The sequence below is a fragment of the Rhinatrema bivittatum genome, chromosome 2 (genome assembly GCF_901001135.1).
Source record: "Rhinatrema bivittatum chromosome 2, aRhiBiv1.1, whole genome shotgun sequence".
Classification (NCBI taxonomy): Eukaryota; Metazoa; Chordata; class Amphibia; order Gymnophiona; family Rhinatrematidae; genus Rhinatrema; species Rhinatrema bivittatum.
Window position 1 is genome coordinate 269,051,557 of NC_042616.1, and position 26,443 is coordinate 269,077,999.

At 47.8% G+C, this 26,443-nt stretch overlaps 1 protein-coding gene across 5 annotated transcripts in view; it reads left to right on the plus strand.

Annotated features, from left to right (window-relative positions):
- Nucleotides 1-26,443, plus strand: part of LOC115084531 (thioredoxin domain-containing protein 3-like) — a 310,312-nt gene that overhangs the window by 109,858 nt on the left and 174,011 nt on the right. For all 5 annotated transcript variants that reach the window (XM_029589514.1, XM_029589512.1, XM_029589511.1 and 2 more), the window contains exon 4: nucleotides 738-841. In XM_029589514.1, the coding sequence (XP_029445374.1) occupies nucleotides 738-841 (104 nt within the window). The remainder of the gene's footprint in view (nucleotides 1-737; nucleotides 842-26,443) is intronic.

Sequence of the window (26,443 nt, forward strand, 5' to 3'; positions counted from 1 at the left end):
GCCTTGCATTTTGGCCTAAGGGCCTTCTTTCCCTGCCTTGTGGCCTTTCTAGGCCCCTCCTTGCCTTACCCCTTTGGGGCCTTACCTTGTCTAACCTCTTTCGGCTTCCTGTATCGCTGCCTTATTCCATGTTATCCTTGGCTTGCCCTAACCTCAAGCCTCAGTTTCTGTCTCTGCTTGCACTCAAGCCATAGTTCCAGTCCCTGCTTGCATTCAAGCCATAGTTCCAGTCCCTGCTTGCACTCAAGCTTCCATTCGAGTCCTTGCCTGCACTCAGACTCAGTTACAGTCCATGCCTGTTCCAGCCCTGCAGTGCAGTTCAGCCTTGCCTGTTCCAACCCTGCACTCCAGTCAAGCCTTGCCTGTTCCAGCTCTGCACTTCAGCCAAGCCTTGTCCATTCCAGCCCTGTATTCCATTCCAGCCTTGTCTGACTCTGCAGTCCAGTGTGCCTTGTCCAGTTGTTTTCTGCACTCAATACCGGCTCCTGCCCTTACCTACACTCACCAATATGTACTGGTGGGGAGGGAAATGGCTAGGTGGAAGACTAGCCCTGCTGTCTCATGGGAGTGCCATGAGACTAGCCTTGCTGTCTCATGGCACTCCCAGGATGGTGTTCCCACAGCCCAGACCACCCAATCCTAACATTTTGTTTATTTGCGCCTATTTTACAAAACCTGTACTGTAAAATGAACCTTTTTCATGAGTTCTAACATATTTGGATTTTTGTATGTTTCAGTGATAGATGTTCATCAAGCCTGGTGTGGCCCATGCAAAGCAGTGCTTGCTTTATTCAAAAAGCTACGATCGGACCTTGAGGGTGATATCTTACGTTTTGCTGTGGTAAGATTTTAAATTGTGTATACTGTTTATCTTTAAGCATTAACTGTTTGAGATACATTTCTATAGAAATGCAGATTTGACTTATGACTTATTCAGTCTTTATTCAGAGACTTAAGCTAAGATGAAAGTAGTCACTTGGCTGAAAAGTAAGTTTTAGATGTGAACAAATTGTGAAGTAAGTGCCTTCTGCTAGTACTGTATGACACCCTGGAGGATTTAACTTGATTTCTTGCAAATTTGAATCTGTTTTATGCAGTAATATTAGAGAGATATTTCTGGGCCAGAGAACTGGCCCTTAGCACTGCCATACAGAAGATCCAAGTTTGATTTCTGAATTCAGACAGGCCAATACAGTAAGGTCGTGGGAAACTGGGCATTCAGTGTTGAGCGCCGCTTTCATAATGCGCACTCAGCACCTCTCTTGGGTGTGCAATACATTATTTAAATGAGGGGTCACACTTAAAAGGAGGCGCTAGGAACAATAGCGTGTCCCCTTGCGTATCCTTAGCAGTGGAAGCCCAGGAGAGGTGGCTGTCAGCAGATTTGGAAATGGATGCTCAGTTCTACAAGTGTCCGTTTTCCTAACCTGACCCGCCGGCAGACTTTTTTTTTTTTTTTTTTTACCATTTGGTTTCTCTGACTTAATATTGCCATGATATTAAGTCGGAGGATGTACAGAAAAGCAGTATTTTCTGCACACATTTTTGGGCTCCTCAAATTAATGCCTGCTCTTGAGCAGGCACTACTTTCTGAGCATAAAATGTGTGGATTGGGCGCACTTTTTTTTTTTTTTTTTTACTGCATCCTGGGCAAATAGCTAATAGCCTCATCAACATGCATTTGCATGTGATGAGCATTATTAGTTTCAGGGGGTTTGGACGTGCATTTTGCACATCCACAACTCCTTATTGTATAAGGGATTGTGGACGTGTATCCAAAATGTGTATCAAACAGTTGAGCTCACGTTACTATATCGGCCTGAGATTCTGTTGTTCTTCCTTAGACTTAGGACTTAGAATTGCTGTGAAGGTACGAATTGTAATTCTCAGGCAGAAAAAAGTCCCAGCTGTCACATAATAGTGAAACTATCCTGGTGCATACACATCAATGTCCCGATGGAGTTGCAGTCTGTGACCCCGGCCAAAAGATTGTCTCTGCAAAGACTAAGCTGTCCAGGAAACTAGATATCACTTTGTGATATCGTTGCCTACTCTGCTACCATTGGATGTTCCCAGCATCATTAAAAAAGGCTGTCGTGGCGGGACCGGACTTTTGTATTTCCCGGACCTGGGCCGGAACAACGTTTCACCTTCGGAAGCCCCGACGTGTGTGGGAGGAGCCCAACGTGCCATTAAAGTGGCGCGGGAGCAGTGAAGCCACTGCGGGAGTGGACTTTTGAATTTCCCGGACCTGGGCCGGAACAACGCTTCACCCTCGGAAGCCCCGACGTGTGTGGGAGGAGCCCAACGCGCCATTAAAGCGGCGCGCGCGGCTTGGTCCAGCTTAGTCCGGACTTAGAACGGACTAACGGAGGGAATTCTGTGTCTTCTTCCCAACTCTGAGGCTCACACAAGGAATTAGCACATACTTGAAGCGTTCGAAATCTCGGCTTTCCTGGTTAACAAAGATTAATTTCTTTTGAGTTGGTATGCCTGTGAAAAGGAAAGGGAAGGTAAGGGTTTTCCCTTCAGAGGCCTTGCCCCCCCCTATTGCAGCTTGAGATAGACCGCTTCATGACACAGCTGGCAAGTGAGGGTGCCAGTGAATTCGCTGAGAGCCCCCCTGGAGGGAGAACGGGTGGCTCCCTTGGACGAGGCTTCCCTCAGTCCAGTCCAACATCCGCCCCCGGCCCAGCGAGGAGCAGACGGAAACGCAGCTGAGCCACCCACCAAAGGTGTGGTTTGTGTTACAGCAGATGAAGGAGCAGTTTCCGAGCTGGAACTGGAGGGGAGAGGAGTCTAGGAGACTACTTCGGAAGAAGTTCCTCCCTCGGAGGAGACAGCTGCAGTTTCTGCAAGTATACATCAAGAAACCCCCCAGTTGGGACAGCCTGAGGAACTTCAGCCCTCGCTACCTAGGCCTGAGACGGTAACTTTGCGAGCTTTATGGGACTTGGTGAGTGGCTTAAATGTAACTGTGAACAGACTCGAAGGGAAAATTGACTCTGTTTCCTCTAACTTTCAACAGCAGTTTCAAGTTGTGCAGCAACAAGCGAATGAGGTGACCAATAGGGTTCAGAAAGTAGAGGAAGATGTAAAATCTATACAATCACTAAATACTGCTATGATAAAAGTTCAATTAATGTGTAATAGACGATTGGAAACATTAGAAAATAATGTTAGACATCTGAATGTTAGATTTCTCAATTTTCCAAAAGTGGCTGGAGAAATACCTTATGTGACAGTAAGGAGATTTCTATTAGAGGTACTTGGGTTTTCTGAAAACAATATGTTATCCATAAATTCTTGTTTCTTCGTAAAAAAAAAAAAAAAAAGAACCTCTCAAGTTGCTGTTTCAACTCCAGCAAACCTTACTAGCTTCCTAGAAAATTCTGCTTTAAATGTTTTAGAGAGAGATACATTAATAGTATCCTTTATAACAACAGCAGACATTAGTAAATTAATGAAGATTTATTTTCAGACATATCCGGTATCCTATTTTGGTCAAAATGTAAAGATTTTTCCAGACTTAGCACCTGTTACTCGTAATAAAAGACGAGACTTTCTAGCTTTAAAGCAGAGAGTTACTTCTTTGGGTTTTTCTTTTCTTCTTAAATATCCTTGTCAATGTATTATGTAGAGAGGAAATGAGTCTCTTAGTTTTACTCAATTAGATCAATTGCGTCATTTCATAGAGACACGTGAGCCAGTAACCTCTTCCCCATTATCACAAAATTTATAAGGCATAAATACAATCAGCAGTGGTTTTGTGCTTTAAGTTTTACATGTGATAATAATTTCTAATAATTATTCTCCTTATCTAAGTGAAGCCTGTTTTATTATTAATTTTCTTACTGGTTGTTTACTAGATTTACAAACTGATTTAAATATATTTTCAGCTATTATTATTCATTAGTGATGTATATTTCTGTTTTTTTTTCTTTTGTGTTCGCTGAAATTTATTGTTACATTTTCATTGAATGGAATTGAATCAATGAAGTTACATATTTGTAATACTGAAAAATCATAAATAAAGAATTAAAAAAAAAAAAAAAGAAGGCTGTCGCAACAGAGGAAGATTCAATATGGCGCCTGCATGAAGAGATGTCAGGTCATCTCTCCTGAACTCCCAGCGGCTTAAGATAGATTTGTACTTTATGCAGAGGATGACAGAATTTCAATCTGGTGCTTTATCCTTGGTTTATCCTACTGAACTGATCTGCATCTGGACTTGAGTGGTCAATATTCAAAAGCTATTTAGAAGGTCAACTCAAAAGTTATCCATCTAAATGACAAATGTGCCATATTCAGCCACTTATCTGTCTAAATTATAGCCGGATAAGTAGTTATCTGGTTATAAGTTAGCTGAATAAAAAAGGGGTGTTTCCCAGGTGTTCTAAGGAGGGACTGAAATATATGGCTAACCTAGCCAAATATTGGGTATATTTGGCTAGGTTAGCTGGATAACTTTAGACCTGCTTCTGAACTGGATATGTCTGAACATAGCTGGGTATGTTTTTTAATTATCCGGCCTTGTGTGGCCAGATAGCATGCTAATTAACCAGATATCTTTAAAAAGAATCTGGCTAAATATCACTGTTTATCACCAACGAAAATAAAGAAAAAGATCAGTGGGCCAATCCCCTCCCTTCCCACAAAGTGTAATACAAAGGCCCTGTCGGGCTGTGTATCCTAACTACCCCAAACCTTTTTAAAGACTAGTAAATTACCTGGCATTGTAGGCCGAGCTCCTGTCCCAATTTTAAGTTAAAAACATGATCGGCTTCTTTCCACCCCTTTCTCCCAACCCACCTACAAGGAAGTATCGTCGTACTTGCCCCCCCATCACTCTGACCCTCCCCATCCCAACTGATAACTTTTTTACCCCAGTCGGGAATGAGGGACCCTCTGCCCCACTCCCAGTGCCTTCAGTGCTTCTCTGATAGAGGTAGCACTAGAAGCATAAGCTTCTGTTCAAGCTTACACTTACAGCACTGCCTCTGTTAGAGAAGCGCTGGAGGCATCGGGCGTGGGGCAGAGGGTCCCTTGCTCCCGGCTGGGATAAAAAAGGTATATGGAATGAAGAGGTCAGGGGAATGGGGGGCAAGATGCAACGATTCTTCCTTGTAGTGTGCAAATGGGGGAGGCAGACTGATCTTGTGTTGTAGTAGTGGGTTCTGCCTTGTATTTGCCCTGTGGTCAGTATCACAGTCAGAATAAGAAAATAACAAGACTCACTCTATATCTTGTGTGAAATAATGAAAAGCTATATTTTTCTATATATAATATATATATGTTTATCTGTGTGCACAAAACAGATGCTTATGAGAACACCTGAGACAAATAACAAAACAAAAAATATACTATATATATCAGCACAACTAATAGGATATAATTATATACAAAAGCCTAGCAGAAGCAGTCACCTTTCCCTCAGATGAGTGAATCAGCCAAAGAAGTTCTTGTTTGGAGACAGGTGATGGGGGTTTTATGTTCCTTGGAATAGGACATGTGCTGACTGGACTTCTGTGTAGCCTTTCTTGATATAATGCCAAACTACTGATGATAAAAACTTTACTGAGTATGTATTCTAAAATGGCGGACTACATGTCTTTTTTTTGACCAACGTTTATATTCGTGATATTGTAATCACTAGCTTTAACCCTAACGTTCCATCTTGGATAATTGACAGCTGTGACCTTGAAGCTTTGCAAACTTCATGTTAGAAGAAGGGAGTACTGAGGGGTTGGGAACTGTGTAAGATGTGCTAGGCTGCTTCTCATATGCAGTACTGTGTGTCTGTTTTACCTCTGCAAAAATATGCAGCACTCCCTATAATACTGAGGGAAAAGTAAAAGCAGTGAAGCATGAAGCTTAAGACTGCATACAATCAGAACTATATGACAGTACTTTTCTAATAAAAATTACACACTAATACATCATGTTAACTTAAAATCGGGACAGGGCCTGGCCTATACTTTGCTAGTCTTTAAAAAGGTTTTGTGGATAATGAGGGGGGGGGGGGGTGTTAGGATACACTGCCTGACAGGGCCTTTATATTATGCTTTGTTGGGGAGGAAGGGTCCACTGATCTTCTTTATTTTGGTTGGTGTTGACAGCGCTATTTATTTGGATATCTTTTAAAGATATTTGGTTAAGTAGCATGCCTTCTGGCCACACATGGCGGGATAACTAAAAAAACATACCCAGCATTATAGAGTCAGCAGAAAGTGGGACACTCTTGGTTAGTTTTGTTTTTATTGAGGACAATTACTTTGTTATGCAATTTTTTAAAAGTATAGCTCTGCATTGTTTCATGGGGCACAGAGTATGGATATTTCCAGATGTTTCCAAAGGTTTCTGGGGATGGGCCAAGAAGCTCTTGTGCTTGGTGCACAGTTCACTTTACATTTTCCTTGTAAAGGTATCATTGTTTTGAATAGCGTTAAATGTTTTTACTTTGAGCCTTCACAATTATATTATTATTATTTTCTTAGATTCTAAGAAAGTATAATCCTATTTTTTTTTTGTTTGTTTGTTTTTTGAGTGGATTGAGCATTCCTCCACTAGAATGCAATGTATTTTTCTATTCATGCCGTTTCCTTAATTTTTCTTTCTGTGTTGTGTTTGTGGCATTGTGTGGACACTAGTCACAGTGGAGATGACTCCTCCCATGGGGAGGGGCCCCGTGGGGAACCACAGCAATAGGCTAAACGCAGAGAGCGGACATTTGTAGATGGAAAGCTTTATTGTACTGCTGTAGATAGATGGTATGAGCCAGGAAGGAAAGGCACTGGAGTCCGGCAAGGTGCCAATATATTCTGACAGTCTCAGATGTAGAAGTCTCACCCAGATGTTCAAGGTAGATAGGAACCCGCGGTGCGGGCTACACCGAGCCTGGTGGGTGGAGTTGGAGAACTAGATCATAGAGGTATTCACTGGAGCATAGTGCAAGCGTCTTCCTGGCAATGAAGATGGTGGGACCAAAGGTCCGTGGTGCAGGATACACTGGACTGGTAAGCCCTCGAGGAGCGAGTACCTGATAGTACAGGAGATCCTGAAATGAAGAGAGAGACCCCTGAGGAGCAGTTGTCAAGTTAGTAGAAACCCCGAAGGGTAGTTGGAAGCGAGAGGCCCTTGAGGAGCGGGTGCCTAGAGCTTCGTCAGGAGCGAGATTCCCCTGAGGGTAGCGAGGCGTCTAAGCGAACAGCTTAGAGCGGTCAGAGTAGCTAAACCGAAGTCCTTGCTAGTAGGTAGTGTAGTGGAGTCTTAAATACCCAGAGGTATTGACATCATGAGGTGGGGACGCCCCTGAGGTTCCTGCCATGACAAGTACAAAGGCGTAGGCAACGTGCGCGTGTGCCCTAGGAGGCCACAGGAAGGAGCATGGCGGACTGGGATGCCCATGTTGAGTTGGAGACGCCGAGGGTTTTGGCACTCGGCACTGGAGGCAGCCATCTTGCCCAAGGAGGAGGAAAAAGGTAGAAAAGAGGTAAGGCAGAGTGGTCGCAGCCGTCTGCGACTGACGGATGCAACAGTACCCCCCTTCAAAGGGCCCCCTCCAAGACCTCTTCCAGGTGGTCTGGGTTTTCGTGGGTGTGCCAAGTGGAATTGACGTACCATCTCCTTATCTGTGATGTTGGCCAGCGGTTCCCATGAGTTCTCTTCTGGTCCTTAGTTCTTCCAGGAGATGAGATACTCCCATATCATCCACGGCATATTCGATGTCGTCCTCAGTGTCCAGACTAGTTGGTTCTGGGGTCTTTTTGGAGAATTCGGAGAGTATCAAGGGTTTTAACAGAGAGACATGGAATGCACTGTGTATCTTCATTGATGGAGGTAGTTTCAAACTGTATGTCAGATTTCCTAGTCGCCGAAGGATAGCAAAGGGACCCACATAGCAAGGTGCAAAACGTGATGAAGGAAGTTTAAGGCGAAGATACTTGGTACTTAACCAAACTTTATCTCTAGGCTGAAACTGTGGTGCCTGCCGATGATGAGCATCGTAGCTTCTTTTTGCTTTCTGTCCTGCTTTGAGGAGTAGCTCCTTCGTTTGCTTCCAAAGTTGAGATAGCTCTGCTGCAGTAGTCTGTGCGACAGGAGAGGTCACTGATAATGGAATCAGCAGAGGAGGCAGCGGCTATTGTCCATAGACGAGTTGGAAGGGAGAAGACCCCACAGAAGTAGGTTGCGAGTTGATATCAAATTCTGCCCAAAGCAGTAATTCAGCCCAATCGTTCTGCCTTGCGTTGACATAGGATTGCAGAAATTGTTTCAGCGTTCTATTCATTCTCTCAGTCTGACCGTTAGACTGAGGATGGTAGGCAGAGGTTAAGTCCAAGGCGATGTCAAATTTTTTACATAAAGCTCTCCAAAACTTCACAGTAAATTGTACTCCTCTGTCTGATAGGATATGCTTAGGCATCCCATGAAGACGGAAGATGTGTTTAATAAAGAGTTTTGCTAACTTCGTAGCAGAGGGTAATCCTGGTAACGCTACAAAATGTGCCGTTTTGGAGAAGCGGCCAGCTGTGACCCAAATGGTGGTGTTTCCATTGGATGATGACAGGTCTACCATGAAATCGGTTGCTATATGTGTCCAGGGTTCATCTGGCGATGGTAGAGGTTGTAACAAACCCCAAGGACGTCCGGCTGGTGGTTTTTGCTTGGCACAGACAGCGCAGGAACCCACATAAGCTTGTACGTCCGTTTTCATGGTTGGCCACCAGTAGTACCGCTGTAACATAGCTAGGGTGCGACTCTGTCCGGATGGCCGGCCAGACGGGAATCGTGCACCCACTTCAACAGCTTCTTCCTTAGATTTCTGGCCACCACTGTCTTCCCGGCAGGTACTGTATGAGTGGCTTCAAGAACCACTCTTCCGGGGTCAATGATGTGATGGGGTTCGTCTGGCACATCCTGCGGGGAGAAGGATCGTGATAAGGCATCCACCCAAGTGTTCTTCTCTTCCGGACGATACTTCAGAAGGAAATCAAATCTGTTAAAGAACAGGGAGCATCTTTCTTGACTGTGATTGAGTCGTTGAGAATATCTGAGGTACTCCAAATTTTTGTGATCGGCGTATACTACTATTTGGTGTAGTGCGCCTTCCAGCCAAGGATGCCACTCTTCAAAGGCCAGCTTGATTGCGAGTAACTCTTTGTCTCCGATTCCATAATTTCTTTTGGAAGGCGAGAACCGCCTTGAGAAGGAGCAAGGATGGAGCACATTGGATTCTCTATACTGGCTTAAAACCGCTCCTACACCAACGTCTGATGCGTTGACCTCGATGATGAATGGACGTTGTGGGTCAGGATGGCAGAGGCACGGCTTCTTTTGAAAAGCCTCTTTGAGCATCACAAAGGCTGATATGGCTTCAGGAGACCAATTGGCGGGATTGGCTCCCTTCTTGGTCATAGCAGTTAGAGGGACTGTCAATGATGAGTAGTTTTTAATAAAGGAACGATAGTAATTGGTGAAACCCAAGAAGTGGCGTAGTGCTTTCAGGCCTGTAGGTTGGGGCCAGTCCCGGATACTTTCTAATTTCTTGGGGTCCATCTGAAACCCGTTCTTAGAAACAATGTATCCCAGGAAGGGAACAGACTACTTGTGGAATTCGCACTTTTCAAGTTTTGTGTATAGGTGGTATTCACGCAGGCATCTTAAAACTTTGACATACTCCTGATGAGTTTGCAGATCTTGGGAGAAGATCAATATATCATAGAAACATAGAAACATAGAAATGACGGCAGAAGAAGACCGAATGGCCCATCCAGTCTGCCCAGCTAGCCTCATCGAGATATACTACTACGCATTGATAAAGTAAGTCCCGTAAGATGTCGTTGATCATATTTTGAAAGATTGCAGGTGCGTTTCTCAAACTTAAGGGCATGAAGAGATATTTGAAGTTCCATCGTGGGTGTTTAAAAGCAGTCTTCCATTCGTATCCTTCACGAATACGCACCAAGTGCGTAAGCTCCTTTAAGGTCTAATTTGGAGAATATCTTGGCTCCTTGGAGCCTGTCGAACAGTTCAGAAATTAAGGGCAGGCGGTACCTGTCCTTGATGGTAATCTCATTCAGACCCCTGTAATCAATGCAGGGGCGTAAGGTGCCATCTTTCTTCCCTATGAAAAAGAAGCCTGCACCAGTAGGAGATTTGGAGGATCTAATGAACTCCTTCTGCATGTTCTTTTGTATGTAGGTGGACATGGCTTGAGTCTCAGCTACTGAAAGAGGGTAAACTCTTCCTCTGGGAGGTTCTGAATTAGGCTTCAGATTTATGGCACAGTCGAATACTCTGTGCGGTGTTTTGAGAAAACATCCTGGAAGGAGGCATATTGTGGAAGTAAACCAGGTAACGATGGTGTAGTGGGCATGCAGTGAAACGTCTGTGAGGCACCGGCCATGACAGTCAGGTCCCCACCGGGACAGTTCCAATGTAGCCCAATTAAATTGTGGCATATGATCTTGAAGCCAAGGCAGTCAAAGTATCACCGGATGCATGGCCTTTTCCAATACGAGAAATGAGATGGATTCACAGTGTAAAGCTCCGGTGCGCAGGCCAATGGCCAATGAAACTTCTCCAGGAAGTGGTTCTCTATGGATAGAGGACAACTAAGCACTTCAATGAGAGCGAGAATCTGAAATTCAAGTCCTCCGCAGAGCAGAGATACTGGTAAGGATAATGGAGGAGTAGGAGAGGTGAGGCCCAGGAGAAGTCCTCCTGCAGATCCTAGGCATTGGTTTCCCGGATAGATAGGACAGGTTTGGATGGCATGGCCCGATTGGCCACAGTACATGCAAAACCCCATGCGTTTGCGAAAACATCTTTCCTTGGAAGTTAAATGGCTTCAGCCTAGTTGCATAGGCTCTTCCTCTTCTAAGGGAGCAGATGGCAGGCTGGAGGCAATAGGCACAGGTTTAGGACGGTTAACCCCCATAGTGGATTTTCGTGGACTCTTAGCCTCATGAGTTTGGTCTCGGATGCGGCGGTCAATTCTCCCAGCCAGTTCCATCAGGGACTCAAGGGTATCAGGCAAATCACGAGCCACTAATTCGTCCTTTAAGCAAGAGTTGAGGCCCTCCATAAATATGGCACGTAGACATCCAGTGTCCCAATGTAGTTTGGATGCTAAAGTCTTGAATTCGAATGCAAAGTCTGTGAGCGGCTTATTACCTTGCTGGAGATTGAGCAAAGCAGATCCAGCGACAGTCTGGAGAGCCGGGTCATCAAAGACAGACTTGAAAAGTTTTAGAAATCCTGGTAAGTCATTCAGGATAGGATTGTCATGTTCCCATAATGGTGAAGCCCAAGCCAAGGCTCGTCCATCTAGAAAAGATAGGATGTAAGTGGTCTTGAAAGCATCTGTGGGAAAGAGGGTAGGCTATAATGCAAACTGCATGCTGCATTGATTAACAAACCCTTTACACATCTTAACTTCATCCGTAAAGTGAGTAAGTGTGGATAAAGGGTACAGTGGTCTTGAGGGTCACCACTGGAGACAGCAATTCTTTCACAGGAGTTGCTGAAGAATTAACTGATTGAAGGTAGTAGCTAGGCTTTCCAAAGACTTTTGTTGTTCCATGATGCGCTGGGCTAGGCCAGGAATGGCCTGCAAGGCCGCGAGCTGAGCCGAGTCCATGGAGTTAGCAATCTGTTGTGTTTGTGGCATTGTATGGACCCTTAGTTGCAGTGGAGATGACTCCTCCCATGGGGAGGGGTCCCATGGGGAACCACAGCGATAGGCTAAATGCAGAGAGCGGACACTTGTAGATGGAAAGCTTTATTGTACTGCTGTAGATAGATGGTATGAGGCAGGAAGGAAAGGCACTGAAGTCCGGCAAGGTACCAATACGTTCTGACAGTCTCCGTTGTGGAAGTCTCACCCAGATGTTCAAGGTAGATAGGAACTCGCGGTGCGGGCTACGCCAAGCCTGGTGGGTGGAGTTGGAGAACCGGATCATAGAGGTACTCACTGGAGCGTAGTGCAAGCATCTTCCTGGCAATGAAGATGGTGAGACCAAAAGTCCATGGTGCAGGATACACTGGACCGGTAGGCCCTCGAGGAGTGAGTACCTGATAGTACAGGAGATCCTGAAATGAAGAGAGAGGAGTGGTTGTCAAGTTAGTAGAAACCCCGAAGGGTAGTTGGAAGCGAGAGGCCCCCGAGGAGCGGGTGCTTAGAGCTTAGTCAGGAGCGAGATTCCCCGGAGGGTAGCGAGGCATCTAAGCGAGCAGCTTAGAGCAGTCAGAGTAGCTAAACCGAAGTCCTTGCTAACTCAAAGTAGGTAGTGTAGTGGAGTTGTAAATACCTGGAGGTATTGAAGTCATGCGATGGGGTCACCCCCGATGTTCCCGCCATGACGTGTACCTAGGCCTAGGCAATGTGCGCGCGCGTGCCCTAGGAGGCCACAGGAAGGAGCATGGCGGACTGGAATGCCCATGCTGAGTTGGAGACACTGAGGGTTTTGGCACGGCACCGGAGGCAGCCATCTTGCCCAAGGAGGAAGAAAAGGGTAGAAAAGAGATAAGGCAGAGCAGTTGCAAAAATCTGTTTAATATGCTCGGATATTGAATTTGGTCTTCCTAAGTTTGTGATCTCTATAAAGTGGTTGTATTTATTTCTTTTTGTAGTGTTTTTTAGAATTCTTTGTTTGTATTTCTGGAACAGGTGTATGCTTGTGTTCCAGTGGGAACACTGAGAGGAGAGGATCACCTTGCTGGTGGCTGAAAGGAATCAGTAAGTTTTTGCTTGGGACATTGTCTTTTTTAAAAGTATTGGGGCAAAGTTAACTATTTGGGAATATTATTTAGTGTGTTTGTGTGTTTGTGCCTTTAATAGTCAGAAAGGCAGTGAATAAACAAGTTAGACTGTATTTTTAAATAGTCAGTCAATAAGGTAGCAATAGATAGGCAGTGAATAAACAAGTTAGGCTGTTTGTATTTTTAAATAGTTAGTCAACAAGGTAGTAGTAGGTAGTGTGTTTATTTTTAAAAGTCTGCAGAACTGAGTGTTCTCCAGACTTTTAAAGAACTGTGTTTGTATTTAATACTGAGTGTTTGTATTGAAAAAAAAAACCCCACAAAAAAAAACCCAACAACCCAAAAAGTAGCCAGAAGCTAGAAATAAGCTAGGAGCAGTGTATACCTAAGTAAAAATGTTGAATAGTTCAGCTCAGTTACTCACCTTGGAAAGGTGTTGAGGTGGTGTGATTGGTTTGAATAGGGACCAACATTTGTTAATCAAGAGAGCAGTGAGTCACTCAGGCTGACTAAGTTAAGTTAGACTGTTTGTATTTCCCAACCCTTCCACCCCCCCTAGCTCATCCCTTAATTTATAGGCAGGTGCCACTTTCACAAAAAAAAAAAATCAACAAAAACTTTATTGAGAATTCGATCAGACCCCGGTAGGCCACTACCAGACACATAGTGAATTCACTAATACATTTAAAGGATGTTAGACACATTCCTATTCCCATAGCAACCTAAAACTTAACTAGGAACTGATCAAAATTGAGATGAAGGCAGCAGTCCAGCAGCAAGAGGGGGGGCTACCCAGTCTTTTGCATAGAGTGTCACATGTATGATTTTTTATCCACCGGTGAGAAGTTGTACATGTACATGTGCATGCGATGCAAAGAGCTTCTGGCTCTCAGAGAACGAGTCCGATCTCTGGAGGCTAGAGTGGCAGACCTGGAGGAGCTGAGGCCGACAGAGAGGTATATAGATGAGACCTTCAGGGACATAGTCAAGTCCCAACTTCAGACTGGCAGCCCTGGTGCTGCCTTGGAGGAAGAAGGTTTCATGATGGGAGAGCACCAACCAGGTGCAGCAGGAAAGGATCCTGTAGCAAGGACCTGCTCTCCAGGTGATGCATTGTCCTTTTGCACCGAGGATATCTCCCCAACGCCTACTGCCCAGGAGGGAAGGGTTGGGTCGGCCGTCATAGTTGGTGATTCGATTATTAGGAATATAGATAGCTGGGTGGCTGGTGGGTGTGAGGATCGCCTGGTAACATGACTACCTGGTGTGAAGGTGGCAGACCTCACGCGTCACCTAGATAGGATTTTAGACAGTGCTGGGGAGGAGCCGGCTGTCGTGGTACATGTGGGCCCCAATGACATAGGAAAATGTGGGAGGGAGGTTCTGGAAGCCAATTTAGGCTCTTAGGTAGAAAGCTTAAATCCAGAACCTCCATGGTAGCATTCTCTGAAATGCTCCCTGTTCCACGTGCAGGTCACCAGAGGCAGGCAGAGCTCCAGAGTCTCAATGCGTGAATGAGACTATGGTGCAAGGAAGAGGGATTCGGTTTTGTTAGGAACTGGGGAACCTTTTGGGGAAGGGGGAGTCTCTTCCGAAGGGATGGGCTCCACCTTAACCAGGGTGGAACCAGACTGCTGGCGCTAACCTTTAAAAAGGAGAGCAGCTTTTAAACTAGAAGAAAGGGGAAAGCCGACAGTCGCTCAGCAGTGCATGGTTCGGAGAGAGGTATCTTCAAAGGATACTAATGATGCATTAGAATTAGGGCATCCCGACAGTGAGGTTCCAATAATTAGAAAAATAGTCCAAGTGCCTGTAACTAAAAACTCACCTGAGCTAAAAAATTCTAACTTATCCCTATCTGTTAAAAAGCAGAATAAAAATACAAACAAAAAACAAACTTTGAAATGTTTGTATGCTAATGCCAGAAGTCTAAGTAGTAAGATGGGAGAATTAGAATGTATAGCAGTAAATGATGACATAGACTTAATTGGCATCTCAGAGACATGGTGGAAAGAGGATCACCAATGGGACAGTGCTATACCAGGGTACAAATTATATCGCAATGACAGAGAGGAGCACTTGGGAGGAGGTGTGGTGCTTTATGTCCGGGATGGCATAGAGTCCAACAGGATAAACATCCTGCATGAGACTAAATACAAAATTGAATCTTTATGGGTAGAAATCCCTTGTGTGTCGGGGAAGACTATAGTGATAGGTGTATACTACCGTCCACCTGGTCAAGATGGTGAGACGGACAGTGAAATGCTAAGAGAAATTAGGGAAGCTAACCAAATTGGTAGTGCAGTAATAATGGGAGACTTCAATTACCCCAATATTGACTGGGTAAATGTTATCATCGGGACACGCTAGAGAGATAACGTTCTTGGATGGAATAAATGATAGCTTTATGGAGCAATTGGTTCAGGAACAGACAAGAGAGGGAGCAATTTTAGATCTAATTCTCAGTGGAGCACAGGACTTGGTGAGAGAGGTAGCGGTGGTGGGGCCGCTTGGCAATAGTGATCATGATATGATCAGATTTGATTTAATGACTGGAAGAGGAATAGTGTGCAAATCCAAGGCTCTCGTGCTAAACTTTCAAAAGGGAAACTTCGATAAAATGAGAAAAATTGTTAGAAAAAAAACTGAAAGGAGCAGCTACAAAAGTAAAAAAATGTCCAAGAGGCGTGGTCATTGTTAAAAAATACCATTCTAGAAGCGCAGTCCAGGTGTATTCCACACATTAAGAAAGGTGGAAAGAAGGCAAAACGCTTACCGGCATGGTTAAAAGGGGAGGTAAAAGAAGCTATTTTAGCCAAAAGATCTTCATTCAAAAATTGGAAGAAGGATCCAACAGAAGAAAATAGGATAAAGCATAAATGTTGGCAAGTTAAATGTAAGACATTGATAAGACAGACAGAGAGAATTTGAAAAGAAGTTGGCTGTAGAGGAAAAACCTCACAGTAAAAACTTTTTAAAATATATCCGAAGCAGAAAGCCTGTGAGGGAGTCAGTTGGACCATTAGATGATCGAGGGGTTAAAGGGGCACTTAGAGAAGATAAGACCATCGCGGAAAGATTAAATGATTTCTTTGCTTCGGTGTTTACTGAAGAGGATGTTGGGGAGGTACCCGTAATGGAGAAGGTTTTCATGGGTGATTCAGATGGACTGAATCAAATCACGGTGAACCTAGAAGATGTGGTAGTCCTGATTGACAAACTGAAGAGTAGTAAATCACCTGGACCGGATGGTATACACCCCAGAGTTCTGAAGGAACTAAAAAATGAAATTTCAGACCTATTAGTAAAAATTTGTAACCTATCATTAAAATCATCCATTGTACCTGAAGACTGGAGGATAGCAAATGTAACCCCAATATTTAAAAAGGGCTCCAGGGGCGATCCGGGAAACTACAGACCGGTTAGCTTGACTTCAGTGCCAGGAAAAATAGTGGAAAGTGTTCTAAACAACAAAATCACAAAACATATAGAAAGACATGGTTTAATGGAAAGTAGTCAGCATGGCTTTACCCAGGGCAAGTCTTGCCTCACAAATCTGCTTCACTTTTTTGAAGGAGTTAATAAACATGTGGATAAAGGTGAACCGGTAGATATAGTATACTTGGATTTTCAGAAGGCGTTTGACAAATTTCCTCATGAGAGGCTTCTAGGAAAAGTAAAAAGTCATGGGATAGGTGGCCATGTCTTTTCGTGGATTGCAAACTGGCTAAAAGACAGGAAACAGAGAGTAGGATTAAATGGACAATTTTCTCAGTGGAAGGGAGTGGGCAGTGGAGTGCCTCAGGGATCTGTATTAGGACCCTTACTTTTCAATATATTTATAAATGATCTGGAAAGAAATACGACGAGTGAGATAATCAAATTTGCAGATGACACAAAATTGTTCAGAGTAGTTAAATCACAAGCAGATTGTGATAAATTGCAGTAAGACCTTGAGACTGGAAAATTGGGCATCCAAATGGCAGATGAAATTTAATGTGGATAAGTGCAAGGTGATGCATATAGGGAAAAATAACCCATGCTATAATTACACTGTTATGAAAGTGGACCCTTGTGTCGAGGTAGTTGACTACCGTCGAAGGGCGAGACCTCTTGGACCGTAGAGACTTGTTAGAAGACGTCACCCTGGAAGCACGCGACCCCCCCAGGAGGAGCCCGTAGGGGTCCGGCCGCTGGGACTTAGGCGACTCCTCTGAAGACTGTAAGAGGTCTGGATGCAGGCGCCTCCTGCAGGTCGTGGGTTCCAGACGGCTGGCGCCTCCAGCAGGTCGTGACAGTCTGAGGATGGAATCGAGGAAGAGTCCAAAGCCAGTCCAGGAATCAGTATACCAGCGGGGTCCGAGTCCAGTCCAGGGTCGAAGCAGGAGAAGGGTCCGAAGCCGTACCAGGGTCAAGCCAGAGAAGGGTCCAAAGCCGTACCAGGATCAAGCCAGGAGAAGACATGTCCACCAGTCCAGAAGTCAGCAGCCAAGAGTCAATTCATGGAGCAGGGGAGAAGACCGGGACGAAGAACCAGGAGCCAGGAACACACTCAGGCAGGAACCTCAATACCAAGGCAAGGACTGAATGCTCAGCCCTTGCCTTAAGTACAGGAAACCGGGGGAGGAGCTTCAGGGGGAGTCATGACACTTCCTGTCATGGCTCCTTTAAGAATTCTCTTCAGCCGCGTGCGCAGCCCTAAGGGTCAGAGGAGGAGGAGCTGGATCGTCGGAGCACGCTGCCGACAGGACAATGGCAGCGGTCAAGAGAGGGAAAGGAAGAAGGGCTGCCTGTCCCGCAGGCACCCTCAACCACACCCGGCGATCCGGGTGAGTTAGTTTAGCTGTGCCATCAGCCTTGCCTCAGTCGCGGCCGGCGGCCATGACACCCGGTGCCGGTTGCGGTCTGCCGCGGTCGACGCTGCTAACATACACAATGTTGGGTTCCATATTAGGTGCTACAACCCAAGAAAGAGATCTAGGTGTCATAGTGGATAACACATTGAAATCATCGGTTCAGTGTGCTGCGGCAGTCAAAAAAGCAAACAGAATGTTGGGAATTATTAGAAAGGGAATGGTGAATAAAGCGGAAAATGTCATAATGCCTCTGTATCACTCCATGGTGAGACCGCACCTTGAATACTGTGTACAATTCTGGTCGCTGCATCTCAAAAAAAGATATAATTTCGATGGAGAAGGTACAGAGAAGGGCTACCAAAATGATAAGGGGAATGGAACAGCTTCCTATGAGGAAAGACTAAAGAGGTTAGGACTTTTCAGCTTGGAGAAGAGACGACTGAGGGGGGATATGATAGAGATGTTTAAAATCATGAGAGGTCTAGAACGGGTAGATGTGAATCGGTTATTTACTCTTTCGGATAGTAGAAAGATTAGGGGGCACTCCATGAAGTTAGCATGGGGCACATTTAAAACTAATCTGAGAGAGTTCTTTTATCCCAGGATAAGCAGGATGCTAGTCCTCACATGTGGGTGAGATCGGTAATGGAGCCCTATACGGAAAAACTTCTGTCAAAGTTTAATAAAGCTTTGACTGGCATCCAAAGTGCCCACTGAGCATGCCCAGCATGCCATTATACTTTTTGCCACAAGGGACTCCCTTCAGTCTTCTTTTTTCCGCGGAGCCGTTAGCCTCGCGGTTAATTTGGAGTCCTGTGTTCCCTGTACCTACCAGGATCAGTCCAGACGGTGGGTTATGTCCCCTGTCCAGCAGATGGAGTCAGAACCAAAACTTCCGGGGGAGGTCTTATATAATCTCCCCTCCCCTGCCTCAAACGTCAGTATCGTTCTGACTCCAGCAGATGTGAGCAGGGGACACAGGGGTTCCCAGCTCCGTAGCTTACTTTCCTAGGCCTTTGTTGCAGAGGGATCAAGTCAAAAAAAAAAAAGAAAGGGGAGGGAGGTGCGCCTACCCTCGTAGCCCAAGAGACTTGCGGGCAGACTGCTCGTACAGCGCCGATATCTTGCTCTCTTCTCTCAGCGGGGTGAGTGCTTTTTTTCCCCTTTCCCTCTCTCCCTTTTTTAGATACCCTACAGCCTTCTAGCCGACGACGAGCCAGGCCTCGGGGTGCATGTCGGTAGGGCCGATCTCTCCCCCTTGGCCCTGTGTTACGGCTCCCCTCCCCTGCGGAGCGCAGCAGACTCCGGACCCGCAGCCCCGCGACGACCACGTTCCCCGGGGCCGCCGGCCTCCGGGAGGCATGATTCCCCGGAGGCACCTTCGGGTCGGTGGGGGGGGGAGGGGGTTGTCATTCCGGCTCCCGCTTACCGCCTCTCTTTAGCTGTTGCCGAGCGCACGGAGCGCCTCTCCGCCTCTGTGCAGATGCAGCGACCTGCCCTCTGTGAGGCCACTGGCCGTCAGGGAGAGTGCCGACCCCGAGCGGAGCCGGGCTCAGGCTGTTCCTCCGAGGGGGGAGCCAGCTCCCCTTCGTGGGAGCCTCCGAGGCTGCAGGCCGCCGTTCCCGCGGGGTGCAGGAACGGCGGCCATTTTGTTTCCGGATCCAGCCGCCGGTCACACAGAGGAGGAAGCAGGGGAGACAATCGGGGCCCTACGGCTGTTTTCAACCTCGGGGGTTGCATCGGGTTCCACCGCTCAGCTGGTGAAGCTTCCGGAGAGTGGCACCTTGGCCTTTCCGGCATTTTCACCAGAATTCGTGGTCCTCATGCACCAGGCTTTTTTTTTTACAGAGTAAAGACTCGCTGGGGGGGGGGCCTTCCTCCGCCCCCTAAGCTTGCTCGTTTGGACACCACTCTCAGAGGCAGGGCCCTCTCGGGACCCTCCAGGGAGTCAATCAGGGCCGCGTTCCACCTTCGGAGGGGACGTCCTCCTGGACCCGGATGGGGAGGACTCTCTTTTGGCGACTCAGTTACAGGGCGACGACCCGCGGGTGCTCCGCATTTTTCAGGCTGGGGAGCTGGACAGTCTCATTCCCCACATCCTGCAAGAGTTGGATATTGACCTTCTCCGGGGCCGGTGGAGCCCGACCCAGGGGTCAAGAAGGGGGATCCTCTCTTGGCAGGCCTGCTGCCTCTGGCCAAGGCTTTTCCCACACATCACACTATTTTGCAACTCATTTCCAGAGAGTGGGACTCGCCCGAATCCAACTTTAGGGTTGGTAGGGCCATGGAGAAGTTGTATCCCCTTCTGTCTGACTTCCTGGAGCTTCTCAAAGTTCCCGCAGTGGATTCCGCCATCTCGGCGGTCACAGAGCATACTACCATTCCCGTCATGGGGGAAACAGCTTTGAAGGATGTGCAGGACAGGAAGCTGGAGGTATACTTAAAGAGGATCTTCGAAGTCTCCGTGTTTGGGATGCGGGCTGCGATCTGCAGTTCGCTGGCGCAGCGGGCGGGGCTTCGGTGGTCCAACAACTGCTTACTTCTCAGTCTCTGCTGGAGGAGGAGGGACAGCAAGCGTATAGGCTGGAGGCCGTAGTCGCCTATGGCGCTGAAGCTCTGTACGATCTCCTGCGAGTTCTAGCTCGCTCGATGGTCGCGGCATTGTCGGCGCATAGACTCCTGTGGTTAAGGAACTGGGCGGCCGATGCTCCCTCCAAGACTCGCTTGAGTTCCCTTCCCTTCAGGGGCAGATATCTCTTTGGGGAAGATTTGGATCAGATTATCAAATCCCTCAATGAGAATGCGGTCCATAAACTACTGGAGGATCGTCCTTGTTCTGCTAGACCCGTCCTTTCCTCCAGAAGCAGGTATCGAAATTAACGCCGGTCTCGGCCCATGAGGCAACAACCGCCCAGGACACCATCCTCTCGGTCGCACGCCTGGAACTGGTCCTTTCGGGGACGTCGCCATGGCAGGGACGGCCAGGGATCGGGGCCCCCCCTAAGTCCTCACAATGATGCCAGGAGGACCCTCGGGTCGACTCCCTGCTTGGGGGGTCGGCTTGCTCTCTTCTATGAAGAGTGGGTCCAAATCACGTCGGATCAATAGGTTCTAGATATTTTAAAACACGGTTACGTCTTGGATTTTGTACAAGCCCCACGAGATAGATTCCTGTTTTCCCCGGCCGGGTCCCGGCTCAAACAGAGGGCCGTCCGACAGACCCTAGACCGGCTCCTATCCTTGGGCGCAATAGTGCCGGTCGCGGCCTCCAAGCTCGGTCGAGGTCATTATTCCCTTTACTTCGTGGTTCCCAAAAAGGAGGGTATTTTCCGGCCAATTTTGGACCTCAAGACTGTCAACAAGTCTCTCAGGGTTCCCCGGTTCCGCATGGAGACGCTTCGCTCTGTGCTGGCCGCAGTGCACCCAGGGGAATTCTTGGCTTCGCTGGATCTTACGGAAGCGTATCTTCACATCCCGATCCATCAGGCCCACCAATGCTATCTACGTTTCAAGATCCTGGGGCAGCATTTTCAGTTCCGGGCCTTACCCTTCGGACTGGCCACAGCTCCTCGGGTGTTTACCAAGGTCATGGTAGTCGTAGCAGCGGCTCTCCGCAAGGAGGGAATCCTCGTGCACCCCTACATGGACAACTGGCTCATTCGCGCGAAGTCCCGAGTACGGGGGTTTCGAGCGGTGGACAGAGTAGTTCAGCTCCTCCACTCGCTGGGGTGGATCGTAAATTTTGCAAAGAGCAAACGAGTGCCATCTCAGTCCCTGGATTTCCTGGGAACACATTTCGATACAAGGAAGGCGATGGCTTTTCTGCGACCAGAGAGAGCACAGGTGCTGCGAGAGCAGATCCTCCTCTTTATGAAGCTTGAAGTGCCCACGGCGTGGGATTATCTGCAAGTATTGGGCACCATGACCTCCACCATCGATCTCGTCCCGTGGGCCTTTGCTCACCTACGTCCTCTTCAGAGGTCGTTACTGTCCAGATGGAAGCCAGCGTCACGAGACTACCAGGCGGTCCTGCCGATCCCGAGGTCAACGCGGCTCAGCCTCCACTGGTGGCTGGACCCTCAGCAACTCGCACGGGGTATATCCCTGGAGGCCCCGGACTGGGTGATAGTAACCACGGATGCCAGTCTTTCCGGCTGGGGAGTGGTCTGTCGACACAGCTCGATCCAGGGCCGATGGTCGCAAGAACAAACGCATTGGCCCATCAACCGTCTGGAGACCAGGGCGGTTTGTCTGGCTCTGCGGGGGTTCCTCCCTCTGGTACACCGGCGGGCGGTCAGAATTCTATCCGACAATGCGACCACGGTAGCCTACATCAATCGTCAGGGGGGCACGAGGAGCCGGCTCGTGTCCCGGGAGACCGACAGACTGATGAAGTGGGCAGAACTCCACCTAGAGCGCCTAGCGGCATCCCACATTGCGGGCACAGACAACGTACAGGCGGACTTCCTCAGCTGCCAGCGCTTGGACCCCGGAGAGTGGGAACTCTCAGAAGAAGCCATGGGGCTCATAGTCAAGCGCTGGGGGATACCACTCATGGATCTGATGGCAACCGCCAAAAATTCCAAGGCAGTCCGCTTCTTCAGTTGTAGAAGGGGTCGATGCGCTGGTCCTTCCGTGGCCACTCCAGGGCCTTCTGTATGTGTTCCCGCCGTGGCCACTAGTGGGAAAAGTCATAAGAAGGGTGGAGGCGCATCCGGGCCCAGTGATCCTGGTAGCGCCAGAATGGCCTCGTCGGCCATGGTTCGTAGATCTGCTTCATCTGACGTTGGAGGAACCACTTCGCCTCAGTTACCTGCCGCGTCTTCTTCGGCAGGGACCAATATTTTTCGAGGGGGCAGATCGCTTCTGTCTTGTGGCTTGGCTTTTGAGAAGCGCATGTTGAGACGGCGTGGTTATCCTGAGCCCGTTATTTCTACTCTCTTATGGGCACGCAAGACGGCCACCTCGGTCAAGTACGTACGGGTTTGGAAGGTCTTTGAGGAGTGGTGCGTATCCCATGATATACAGTCCACCCAGGCCTCGGTGGTTCAGATTCTTTCGTTTCTCTAGGCAGGCTTAGACTTGGGTCTGGCGTATAATTTGCTCCGGGTACAGGTGGCGGCCTTGGGCGCTTTCCTCCAGGAGGATAGTCATTTGCTGTCGTCTCATCCGGATATCGTCCGATTTCTGAAGGGTGTGAGACATTTGAAGCCTCCGATCCGGCCTCCATGTCCGTCGTGGAGCTTGAACCTGGTACTCAGAGCTCTCTGCGGTCCTCCCTTTGAGCCCTTACAAACAGCTACGGTCAAGGATGTTACGCTCAAGACTGTCTTCCTGGTAGCGATCAGCTCGGCGAGGAGGATCTCCGAACTGCAGGCTCTTTCTTTCTTGCCGGGAACCATATCTCCGGTTTGCGGCGAACGGGGTCTCTATCCGTACCGTACCATCCTTCTTACCCAAGGTAGTTTCGGCTTTTCACCTCAACCAATCGGTGGACCTGCCCTCGTTTCCTTTGGCTGGTTCGGGGGATCTGCACAAATTGGACGTGCGACAATGTCTCATGCATTACCTAGAGCTCACAAATGATTTCCGCCTGTCGGACCACCTGTTCATCCTTTAGTCCAGCCCGAGGAAAGGCTGTATGGCTTCCAAGCAGTGCATCGCTCGCTGGTTAAAGGGAGCGATTGCAGCGGCTTATATTGGTATGGGTAAGCCTTCTCCATTGTCTGTCAAGGGTCATTCGCTCCGGGCTCAAGCAACATCATGGGCGGAGGGCACGTCGGTCTTGGCCCAAGAGATATGTAGGGCGGCCACCTGGAAGTCGCTCCATACTTTTGCGAAACATTATCGTCTGGACGTGCGGGCCCCGCCGGGCAGGCTCTTTGGGGACAGGGTCATTTGTGCAGGGCTGTCCTCGGCCCACCCATGAGGGGGAAGCTTTGGTACATCCCACCGTCTGGACTGATCCTGGTACGTACAGGGAAAAGAAAATTATTCCTTACCTCGCTAATTTTCGTTCCTGTAGTACCATAGATCAGTCCAGACCCCTCCCTATGGCTGGAGTTATTAAGGTGGAACCTTTCTTTCTTTCTTTCTTTCTTTCTTTCTTTCTTTCTTTCTTTCTTTCGTCTCGGGCGGACAGTTTTGCCTGCAAGTTTTCCCTGTTCAGCCCTGGCCTACCGGTTTTACTTAAGGCTGGTCTCCTCGACCATTATGTTTTCAAAAGGCGTACTTGATCCCTCTGTGATGGTCTCTTCTGGGCTTTGCTAGTCTAGATTCTGACGTTTGAGGCAGGAGAGGGGAGATTATATAAGACCTCCCCCGGAAGTTTTGGTTCTGACTCCATCTGCTGGACAGGGGACATAACCCACCGTCTGGACTGATCCATGGTACTACAGGAACGAAAATTAGCGAGGTAAGGAATAATTTTCTTGTAAATTTCTCCACACTTTAAAAATATTTCAAAACGATTGGAAAAACTTTTAGCCGCAGGGGTCTCCCTTTATATACCATCGCGGTATAGTTTTTTCCTCACTTCGTCGGTTCCGCACTGATTTTTCTGTCTAACGGTCGTCGACGGCTGTCCGACCAAAAATGGGCTCGTGATTCAAAAAGTGCCCTAAGTGCACTAGATCCATGTCCACAATGGACCCACACCAGGAGTGTTTGCTCTGCCTCGGCGGGAACCACGATGTCAAGTCCTGCCCTCAGTGCGCCGGCATGACATCAAAGGGACGTCGACTCCGGATGGAGAAGATGGAGCGGCTTTTCCAAATTCAGCTGTTACCCTTAGCATCGTCCTCCACGCAATCGTCTCTGGCCATATCGATTCGCAAGGTAGTGCTGAAGAAATGAGTCCAGGTGAGGCGGGAGATGCTTCCATCCCCTCCCCCTCACCATCGTCAAAGGTATCGACGTTGGGCAGCGAAAAGTCAAAAGACAAAGAAAAACATCGTCATCGAAGGCCGCACACAACTACCATCGATCCGGTACCCGCAGGACCATCAATGGAAATGACCTCATCATCTAAGAAACCTCGGCTGGATGCGGAGTCTCCGGGGCCTTCGATACCAGGACGATCCCCACCGGTACCGGTGCAGGGAACCGTGCCTCTTCAAGGCTCTGAAGAGGTACCGGCATCACCACCACCGCCTCCCCCCATGGCTGCTCTGATCTCATCAACCATGCGGGCGGAACTTGACGTTTATATTCGTCAAGCGGTACGAGACGCACTCCTCGAGGTGATACTGCCAAGGCCACAGCCATTGACACCGGCGATGCCATCAACGCCGATTCCGGTACTGACGGATCTTTTGCCCTCGATACCGATGTCACCGTCCATTCCGACATCCATGCCAGTTCTGACGCCAGCATCGATTCCTCCCATGAAACCGTCGATGCCGATTCCAGAGGCTTCTATTTTTCAACCTCTGATGCAAAAGTTAGACACTTTAATCGATGCCGTCTCCAAAAAGCCTCAAGACACCGATGAAGGCACTATACCAGAGCCAATTCCTGGACCTTCAGGGATTCCTAAAACCTCTACATCCACAATCTCCAATGTTTCCTTCCATACCTCATTCTCTGCCGTCGATGCCTTTCAGGCCTCAACCAACAGGTCATCCAAGAGACACTGGAACGGATTCAGACACGGATGTCTCTACAGATGAGGAGATGCTTTCAGAACCTTCACCTCCAGAAGACAGATGAAAATCTCCTCCAGAAGATCTGTCTTTCTCCAACTTTGTGAAAGACATGTCGGCGACCATCCCATTCCAGCTGCAATCAGAAATAGATTCCAGGCAGAAAACACTTGAGGTGCTACAATTTGTAGATCCACCTAAAGAAATTCTGGATGTACCTGTACATGAGGTGCTTCAAGAACTCATGTACAGATTGTTGGAACATCCTGGTTCAGTCGCATCAGTTAACAAGAGATCAGATGCTACATACCTGGTCCAACCAATTCCTGGATTTCAAAAGACTCAACTACCTCACCAGTCGGTGGTAGTTGAGTCAGCTCAGAAAAAGGCAAAAAGAGTCAAGACACATTCTTCCACACCACCAGGGAAAGATAATAGGTTCTTTGATAACCTAGGCCGGAAAATCTTTCAAGGAGATATGCTGGTTTCTAGAATTGCTGCTTACCAGCTCTTCATGAACCAGTACCAACACAATCTCTGGAAGCAGGTCCAAGAAATTACCCAGACACTTCCTGAACAGTTCCAGGAAGTTTTCTTACAACTAGTGCATAAAGGCCTAGAAGCAGGCAAGCACGAGGTCAGGGCGACACATGACAGTTTTGAAACCGCGTCTCGTCTGTCAGCCTCAGGTATCACAGCTCGTCGGTGGGCATGGCTTAAGGCATCCGACTTAAGGCCAGAGGTGCAAGAGAGATTAGCCGACCTTCCTTGTCTTGGGGACAACCTGTTTGGTGACAAGGTGAAGGAAGCAGTTGCCACTTTGAAGGAACATACGGAGACTTTAAAACAACTCTCCTTGATTCCACAGGAATCACAACCTCCTTCTAGAAGACAACCAAGAAGAGATACGAGACGTCCTTACTATTGTCAGAGACGTTACTATCCTCCTGCAACTCGGCCACGAACATCTCGCCCAGTTCAGCATTCTCAAACTAGACGACAAAGAACTCCTCGGTCTCAACCCCCTCCTCAGACTGCTTCAACATCGGGGTTTGAAATATTCCCAGAGAGCAGAAGCCTATCCTTCAATCCACTTCCACACTTACCAGTAGGAGGTCGCATTACCTTCTTTCATCACACCTGGACCACCATAACCACGGATCAATGGGTACTTTCCAT